Source organism: Neopelma chrysocephalum, unplaced genomic scaffold, assembly GCF_003984885.1.
Source record: "Neopelma chrysocephalum unplaced genomic scaffold, ASM398488v2 Primary Assembly neopelma1_85, whole genome shotgun sequence".
Lineage (NCBI taxonomy): Eukaryota > Metazoa > Chordata > Aves > Passeriformes > Pipridae > Neopelma > Neopelma chrysocephalum.
In genome coordinates this window covers 866,765-876,764 of record NW_020897747.1, presented here as the reverse complement: position 1 = coordinate 876,764, position 10,000 = coordinate 866,765, and the positions used below count along the sequence as shown (strand labels likewise).

Sequence of the window (10,000 nt, the reverse complement as noted above, 5' to 3'; positions counted from 1 at the left end):
TGGCATCAGCCTTATCAGTGCCATTTTGATTTAAGGTATGTTTTCTGTGTGATTTTTATAGCTGATAACACCCCACGCCATCAGAGTTCAAACACCACCACGGCACATTCCAGGAGTTGTTGAAGTAACTCTGTCCTACAAATCCAAACAGTTCTGCAAAGGTGCTCCCGGCCGATTCGTCTACACTGGTAAGTGTATGGTTTCCTTACTCCTCTTGCATTGACAAATCCTGTCTCTTAATGATACAAGGGCAGTTAAAAATGCTGTTAAAATTGGATGTGTCTTGCAGGAAATGTGACTTGTGGTAACTGGACCTCAAAATACCTGTTCATATGGGCACCCAGGAGCTCTGGTGCCCATCCAACCTCTTGGGTCTTAACAATGTCTTGATGTCCCATGGGATCAAGCTCTCTCACAAGATGCCTGTTACTTCCTGTTTTCATATTGGCCAGAAATAGATTAACAATGGTATTTCCTACTCTGCTCCAGCCAGAGTAGGGAGTTAAGAAGTACTCAGTGATGAAAAAATATTTTTCAGGCTATCTATCCAGACTTCTTGAACTTCCCTAAAGGTTCAGTTGAAATTTTAGGCACTGTTTCAAGGAGCTGTTGCTGGATCCAAATGACTTTATCCAACCCTATTTACAACCTGGCTCTAAAGATTCTCTCAGACCTGAAACTTGGGATACAAACTCATAAGACTGGGGATGATTTATTTGTGCCAATTCTTTTGAATACATTTGATTTTAATTTACAACAGTGCAAGAAAAAGTCGGAACTTTGTGGTTTCCAGTGGTTTTAATATGAAAATTCTTACTTTGGGATGAAGTATTGCTGGCTTTTTATCTGAAATGTGTATTAGAGTTTTTCTGGCATTTGCCAATGAATTGAACTGAGGTGCTGGGAGGGAAAAGGGAGAAAGAGTGATTTAATTTACTGTATTTTTGGATGAGAATTCTAGGTAATAAATTTGATCTGATGAATCAATCTCTCTTTTGAAAACAAAGAGCCTTTAACTGTTTACTCGACAGACTGCAGGGATTTGGGGAGAGTCCTCGCTGCTTATTGGGTAGATAATGCAGATTGCAGATGATGTGCAGATGATGTGCATTTTGATGAATATTTTCCCACTAGACTGCAACTGTTTCTATCTATTAATTTAGATCTAATGGGAAAAGTGTGTTCCTGGGTAGTTTTAAGCTAGGACTTATAAACCAGTTAACACATCGTGGATATGGTTTTGTGTCTGCCTAAGATCTATTGTTGAAATGAACTTTTAAGTGATGGCAACACCTTAGATTCCCATATTCTGTCTATTCCCAAAGAAATCACAACCTGAGCAAAAACCCTGGCATCTAAACCTGGGTGCCTTACTTCTGGCTGACGAGGGAGAGAATATTGACATTTATTGATCTTTAGGACTGGGTTTTATCAGAGTTTCCCAATAGGATGATGGTGACTGTGATGCTTTTGGTGCTGATGATGTATCTCAAAAGCCATGGTTGTTCCACAGGCTGTTGGAAAGGTGGTGAGTGCAGGTGGGGCCATCGGTGTTACAGGCTTAAAAATGCTCTTATGAACTATAATTTATATGTATGTGTGTGTGTGGGGGATGTGTGTGTGTATATATATATTTCATGCAAAGCTACAGCTGAGTGTCCTGATGAGTACGACGAGCTAAGTGTCCAACAAAATAAAAAAAATGAATGAATTAAAAGCCTCAGCCCAAACTCCAGATATTTGAGCTGCTGGGAGCTGGTGCAGTTCCACCCCGTACAGGGAAGTGCTGCAGATTTGAACCAGATGACGCTCTGGCTCTCAGGGCAGAGGCCTGGAATTTTGACTTGCTTTAGAGTAATGTCTTTAACTGATTTCTTAGGTGCAGATTTTGCAAATTTGGCTAATTTTGCTGTTTTGAACTTCTTTCTAATGTGTAAATGCACATGTGTATAGAACTGTAAGGACAAACCATTTGTTTCTTCTTTCCTGGAGTTGTCTTTTGTCTTTATCGCTAAGTAAAGATGTTCAAAAGGATTGTGAGAATGTCATGAGCTTCTCCCTCTGGAATAAAATTGTAATAAAGTTACATTACTTTAATGGGAATATACATTTAAAACACCTTTTGGGGGAAACACAAGCCAATATCCCAGCAAAAAGAAAATAAAGAGATAAGCCAGCGCCTGCCTGCCCGAGAAACTTCTGCTTTGCTTTATCCTGGAGTGATAGGGTGGCTGAGATAGTCTTTGGAAATTACAACTGCCATTGAGAGGGAAGCCAAGCCTTGCTGTATTTCAGAAAATGAAAATGCTGTAGCCTTGGTGGAGGGAGGGGCCGGGTCCCCAGGGCATCTGTTTCCCATCAGTGTCCCACCATGCTTGCAGCCTGGCTTGGCACTCTAACATTTAACCTTCCCAGCAGGAGGTGGACCATAGGGCAACAAGGCTGCGGAATAATGAAACAAGAGTGTAGTGTGGTGTACAAAGCCTTTGTGAGAGCAGAAGTTGAGACATGAAACACTCAGGGTGGGGAGATGCGAAAGTTCCAGATTTTTCTCCAAAGCCCCCAATAGCCTGATGCAGAGACAGGAGCGCGGCGTCTCCCAGCAGGCAAAGGCAAGGCCTTTCCCCATCTATCCATGCCTTTTTGCCCGCTGCTTTCAACTATTATAAAGATACAATTACCTTGGGAGACTGTGGCAGTTCAGTTGATTAGCACGGTGAATTAAAAGAATGAGTCACAAATGACATGTCCAGCTCTTCTCTACTAGTCCTTTGTATTCCCAGTGTACCTCACCCCTGTTGTAAGAAGGTCAAAAATTAGAGAGAGATAACAATTTTCAAGCAGCTAGCACTTAGGAGCAGAATTAACAATCATTCTGTATGTAATTGCCAGTTAATAGTAAATTGCCTTCTAGACTGTAAAATGCAATATAAACTGGTGGGCACCTAAAATTAAATTAATGAGGTATTTGCTGCATTTAAAAGTGAATAGTGCAAATTAATAACTGGGTACAATACTTGTTTTAATATATATTGAGCGGTGCAGCATTTGCTTGTTTAATAATAATTTTAAAAGTGCTACCTGAAAAATTTGCTGTCTGTGGGTAAATTGAGCGGTTGGTGCAGGTTGTAGCCATAATTTTGCTGGTAAAGTCTTCCAGGTTTCTAAATTAAATATCAGAGATTATTTTTTAATTAGAATATAAGCACTGCAGCCTTATTTGATTATGGCAAATTGTGATTTGTATGCTTCGAAATGAAATTATGTTACAGATAAAATTGCACCTTTACACACATATTTTAAGCTGTGCAGATCCTGTTGGTTTGCTCTCAGCTGAGCAGCAGGACTGTGTTTACAGTGTGTTTGTGCCACTGTTTTCTCTAAGTCTATATTTTGCATAATGATTCCCTGGCAAATAAAGGATGCACAGCCTGACCTAGAGTATATTAAAGTAGTTTCAAAGAATGATTTGTGGCACTTGGAACTTCTCATGGTGGCTGCTTCCACCCTGAGGTTTTTGTTGCACGTCCCTGTTTCGGCAACTCCTTTGGCTCAGTGGAGGAAATGCCCCAAATTGTCAGGAGACAAGAGACCCTTTGCAGTGGACTGGACCTGGTTGCTGCACGAGGCGTTGGCACTTGACTGCCAACATGTCCCCAGCAGAGGCGGGGAACGCGTGAATGTTGAATACATGGACCCATTCCCAGGCCTGCAATGCATTTGCTGGACGTGAACATAAGAATGATTCTTTTGCACAAAGACTTGCATTCAATTTTAAGCTTATGAAACCATTACTCAAGCAGCAATCGCTCAGGGTTTGTGTTCCTCCTGATGGAGTATTTATGGCGCGGAGGACGGCCGGGCTGGCACGGCACCAAGGGGGGGAAGCCCTCTTTACTCACTACATTGTCCAGATTTCTCGGTTTGGCTCGTTTTCCCCTCGGTGTGGAGACCTCAGTGTTGGCTGCTTTCCTCGGCTCACCCCCACCCCACTTCCCCGTCTGAAAGATCTCATGTTCCTCAAGTATTTTGGAGATCTTTTGTGTGCATTCAAATGCGATTCTGTCAATGGCGCTGTTACACTGTTTAGAGTCAATAGCTCCCTTCCATCACAGCCAACACAAACTAGCTGTCTCATAGGTCAGTGCTCTTTAAACAAATTACTTGTATCCACAGAGCAAATGATTGTTAATTGCTTCCCACAAATCATACTATTTTTACTATGCTAAACTCCACACGAATGCCTTAGTTAAATTTAAATCACCTGATTATTTCTTGTTCATATTCAATTATTGTTCTGAAGGACGAAATCTGGTGACTTTGCGAAACGAAGGCTAAAAATATATAGAATGGATCCATGATTTTATTGGAAAGCCTTAAAAAAATAAAAAAGCACAGTTACATTCATTTTAATGAAATCCTCAGCATTTCTAATTCATATATATTGCATTTCTTTTTTTTTCTTTTAAGTGCTGTTGTCCTGAAGCAACTTACAGTCACTGTTATTACAGTATTGGTTATTTATTGATCAGACCTTGTGTCAGTATCAGTTGTTAGCAAGCTGAAAAAAATCAAGCTAGAACAAATATTCTTGCCCTTTCTTCAAGCTAGGTCTGCCTAAGTCAGTCAAAGTTTAGTGTTCAAGAGTCAGACCCAGAAAGTCTCTGTTAATGTGTTAAATGGCTTTCTTGGCCTGGAGTAAAACATATTTTTCTGAAAACAATAAGTCAAAGGGGAAGGGATTCTGGTGAACTGTCTTTTCATATAAAGGTTTTTCAGCATGACATACATTTCTAATTAATAGGGCAATGCTAAACATACAGAAATGATTTAGTAGCATCAAGTCAATAGTGTGTTGGATAATGTATATTATATAATAGCTCTTTTTTAAACAGTAGCAATTCCAGGTTTATCAGGGTCATTGTTGTCCCCTTTCTTTTCTGTCTCAAAGGAGGCCAGAAGAATGAGACATACCATTTGTGCTATTGCACAAGTAGACTATTTGTCCTAATCAGTGACACCCATTTACTAGAATTGCTTAAAATGAACTATACCTCATACAGAAATCGCACATTTAGAGTGTTCCATTCATCATCGGAAAATTGAGGGCCAGTAAACTTTTCTGTTCCTCCAGCGGGATCATAGACATGCATCAAAATGTTAAAAAATGATTGGTGAGAGAGAACTGTCACCCATTTATCAAGGAAAAGGAACATTATTTGCTAATTTCCCAACCAAGGCAGTGACAGGGTGCTTCGTCTTTAGACCCATGGTGACCAACATGGCCTTTTTGTTATTAGTACAAGTCAAGCGCTTTTTGGCTGTTGCTAACAAGACACATTTGTCTATCATCAGAGAGTGCTTTATTTTTTTCCAAGTAGCTGTGACCAAAGTCTGCTCCCAGTGCCATGAGTGGCTGCACCTCGCCAGGTCGTGGTAGCACTGAGTCACAGCACAACTGATAAATCACAAAGTTTCCGTGTCAAGGTGAAGGTATTGACTCTGCTGCGCCCAAACTGACAAAATGTAGCACCGAAGCGATGGCAATTCATCTTAAAAAAAAAAAAAAGGACAAAAGGGTCATCTTGGCTTCATGTAATAATCAGGAAAATTTGAGTGCTGAATAAGACTTTTACCTGGTTTTCTCTGGGGTGGGGGAAAAAAAGGTTTTTCTCCTTTTTTTGTTGTTGTATGTAGCCAATAGTTAAAGAGTCAAATCAGTTGCCTGGATATTAAACTGTCTAATTCTATTTTTCTTTCTATAAATTTAGCTTTATTGCTATTTTTTATTACTATGGCCTTATTGTACCACTCAGGCTGAAAACTTCCCAAAGTCCAAAATCAAAGAAAATAGATGGAAGGAGAGGAAATAAGATATTTCACTGAAAATGTACATCTTGTTCTCATACTGTGAAAGCAAGAGTGCAAACAGAAATCTGGGTTGCATTGGAAGATACCCATAGGAATTCCTGTTTATGGCTAGTTACTGTTATCCATGACACATTACTACACCAGTAATCCCATTAAATTAATTTGTACCCTCATAGAAGTTCTACAGAGCTGAAAAGAAACATGTCCTCTGACTTCAAGGTCTTTATGTCGAGTCTAATATAACATGGAAATAAGGAAAACACCCAGAAGCTCAGGGTTAATAAGAATAGTGAGTTTATTTTATTTTGAAACTTATTCTAACATGTATTATGGTGTTACTGCTATAATTAAAAAGCTTGGAAATGTTGTCATGTCAGAAAACTGTGTCTTATAGACGTGTTTTTTTGGCCAAGTGATTTTCATGAAAGTTGGTTTAAAAGGCACTGGCTGAGCCTGAGGCCTCATGTACATTTAAAAATACTTTAAATAATTATCACAACTGTAGTGAATGCAATTTTCTAAGGAAAAATGTCCAAAAGTGTTTGAAAAAATATTTTGGATGTCCATTATTTTTTATATTTTATAATCATTTCCAAGACATTGTTCATTATGTGGCTTCTTAGCAGAAAATTAAGTTTCTAAAAGTTAAGCCCATTTCATAAACATATGGAATACAGATATTTCCATGAAAGTCACTGTACTTGTTATTACAAGCTGAATAAAAATTCCTTGATTTTTGAATACACAAATTTCCATTGAAACCATGCAAAGGGACTTGGATAGAAGACCTCCTTGGTAGGGTATCATCTTCTGATGTTGGTAGAGAGTCATTTGATGATGATCCCAAGTTGGCCATTTTGGAAGAGTCATTGCCGTGGGTGTCCACTGACTGTGGATGTGCCAAAAGAGAAAGGGATGGAGGGTTGCAGGAAGCTGTGCTGGCAATCCATGCTTTCATTATCCTGGTCTTTTGTAAGCTTGAAAGTTGCAGTCTAGGACTGGGTATTTTAAATTTTTAATTCCACAATTTCCAACATGTAAAATTATTATGGGGGGGACTAAAGGAATTTTTTGGGCACAATGTTAGTGTGCATTATGGCTCCTCAGAAAACTCTTTATCTTGTTAGTTACCTCAGTAAAAACCTTCAATATTTAGTTTTCTCTAAGATAAATAACTTAAGTATACAAAAATATTTTATTTTGTATATTTCTGTATACCTGTATATTTCAATATATACAAATATTTTTAAATTTTGATTGAAACCTAAACAAATAACTTTACATAATTCTGAATGGTTAAAATAGTACAGGCTTTCTTGCTATTATTAAAGTGGCAACATCAACTATTCTTAAGCATTTAATAAAGCTTTTATAGACTCATTGAATTATGTTACTTATTTGAGGTATTTTTTCCCAATATCCACAGGAAATACAGAGATTTCATGACTTTGAGTAAGACACATTTTTGTTTAAATTATTACACAACAGAGGAATACAGTTGTAGGAGCTGTGTTAGCTGATATTAAGGATCTGATTATAAATCCTATTTGTCTAAATATTATATTAAAATATCACAGTATTATATTCTTATTCTGGGTGAATATAAATGGGGAGAAGTTGTGCAGAATACCAGCTCTTACAGATGTTTGCTGAGGCATCACAGATTTCATATGTTTCTGAGGTGGATAAATACCTTGAAGAGCTCAGCCAGTGACTACAGACAAATGATCAGGTTTTCCCTTTGGTGTGATCAGGCATCATTTTCAGTAGAGTACCTGAAATTCTTGTATTTCTCTACTCTTGTGTTCAGAGTACCTGAAATTCTTGCATTAAACAAGAATTGTGTAATCCAGCTCTGTGGCACAGGAGGAATTTCTGAGGCACTGTAGTAGAATTCCAGCATAATACTCTGAAGTGTGCGTGGGAACAAGAGGACAGAGATGAATCCACACGCACATGTCTCTAAGAAGGAGGTATTTATTCAGTTGTGTGGTCTAGCAGAGAAATAAACTCCCAAATAATACCACAAATACAAAAATAGATAAAAGCTCCATTTATTCCAGTAAAATATATCTTAATTAGTAAAGTACCTTTGAGTATTGAATAGTTGAAATGTAACATTTTGCTGCTTTGATGTAAAACCACATGGTAACACACTTAACTAAATCAGTAATGTGCCTTATTTTTTGAAGTAGAATATTTTGTTGTATTAGTCACATTATGTTGTTTTCATAAAATGCCGTGTTTTATTGTAGTTCTTTATGTATTATGCTCTGGTATTTTCTTGGCATGATTAGAACATCTATGATTTGATATCACACAGGTCTCCTTCTCCTTTTATTTTTCACTCCTTCCCTTGCAGTGTTCCCTGCTAAAAACTGATAAGATCATAAAATCATGGAATGGTTTGGGTTGGAAGGACCTTAAAGATCATCTTCTTCAAACCCCTGCCATGGGCAGGGACACCTTCCACTATCCCAGGTTGCTCCAAGCCCCATCCAACCTGGCCTTGAACACTTCCAGGGATGGGGCAGCCACAGCTTCTCTGGGCACCCTGTGCCAGGACCTCACCACCCTCATTGTTAAAAATTCCTTCTGCATGTGTTGCCGGGTGATGCTGAGTTTCTCATCAACCAACACCCCCAAGTCCTTCTTCTTAGGGTTGTTTGTTGCTGGTGTGATCCTTAATTTCTCATGATCTACTCATTCTGTAAGTTGAAATGATGGTAAATTTTCAGATGTTTGACATGTTCTCACATTGAAATGTGTGATGTGGTCTGATACAGTAACTCACTTGACCAATACACCAAGTGGGTTTCCTTCAAATGGTTTCCATTCCCTACTTCATACTTCATATTTTAAATAATTTTTTCTAATCCAGTATCACCGACTCTAAATACCTGTAACAGAGGAGAGTAATGTCTGTATGATGGAGTATCTTGGGTTGATGTCTCAGGATGTCCATGTCCCAGGTGAGGCTCACTCCTCCCAGTAATTCAGCCAGGTTAGACACATGATCCAGCTATCCAAGTGCTCATCCAGTGACCCTGGGGGGATGCTATGGAGAGGATGTATGAGGTCCTGTCCCTTGTGTGCTACCTGTGCTGCTGTATTCTTCACTGATTTTTAGTGGGTTGTTTGGTACATAAAGATATTTTTCATTCATTCTCCTTTGCTTTCTCCCTCTCCCTCTCCCTCTCCTGCTCCTTCTCTGTCTCATCCATTCATTCATTCATTTAAAGTAATTCTTCAGCTATTATGATGGTAATGACTTTTTTGGCAAACATCAGAGCCTGGAACACAATTGTTCTCAGTCAAAGTGGAAATGCAGGCGTCCTTGAGGAATCTGGGGTCATGAGGTATTAGTGCTCTACTTGTGCCTGAGTGCTGCTACCCAAAGGTGTGCCAGGAGCCCAAGGCCTGTGGTGGGAACAGCGTGGAGAGGCTGTGTGGTCCCTGAGGATTGTCTGGGAGTGGTGGGGAGGCTGGAGACCTCCACCAGTGTCTTCCCATCAGGTGCTTCTTGGCGCCCATCCTGCAGTGAGGGTGCACCAGCCCTGCTGAGCCCCCATGAGTGTGTTGGAAGGGAGCTCTTGAAGATCAGGGGACAGATTATTAGACATAAAGTGTATTTAAAGTTTAATTTGCTGCACATTTGTGAAAGATGCACATTGTTTCTTTCATAATTATATGGCATCTCATCCTTGCTTTCTCCCTCCTCCCCTTGTTCCTCTGCCCCTTACATCCTTCCTGGAGGAGGAAGGCAGTGGTTGGTCTGGTAGGTGACTGGAACAGGCCATGGCGTGTTTTCCCTTATTTCTTCTCCCAGTCCACTTTTCAGTACTAAGTCTGTTCTGCTGGGGATGTTCTGACACAGTCTACAAAAGACCCTGAGAGTGACAGACTATTCTTGAACTGAGTGATTTGACATTTGTCTTTAAAGATGTCAAAGCTACAAATGAGAGTTCAATACACTCTTTTAATATTTCTTTGCTAACTCCTCTGTGATTTTGGGTTCCCCACAGGAGCTCACCCTCCCTGAGGCCGGGGCACATGTGACACTGCTGCATGTAGTGTTCCTGGGTTGAGGGCTGGATGGAGGAACTCCAGTTTCATTAACACTACAGTA

The 10,000-nt window shown here is 39.5% G+C and overlaps 1 protein-coding gene across 10 annotated transcripts in view; it reads left to right on the top strand.

The window, feature by feature from the left end:
• EBF3 (EBF transcription factor 3) overlaps window positions 1–10,000 on the top strand; it is a 124,847-nt gene that overhangs the window by 86,093 nt on the left and 28,754 nt on the right. For all 10 annotated transcript variants that reach the window (XM_027692159.1, XM_027692161.1, XM_027692158.1 and 7 more), the window contains exon 10: window positions 62–188. In XM_027692159.1, the coding sequence (XP_027547960.1) occupies window positions 62–188 (127 nt within the window). The remainder of the gene's footprint in view (window positions 1–61; window positions 189–10,000) is intronic.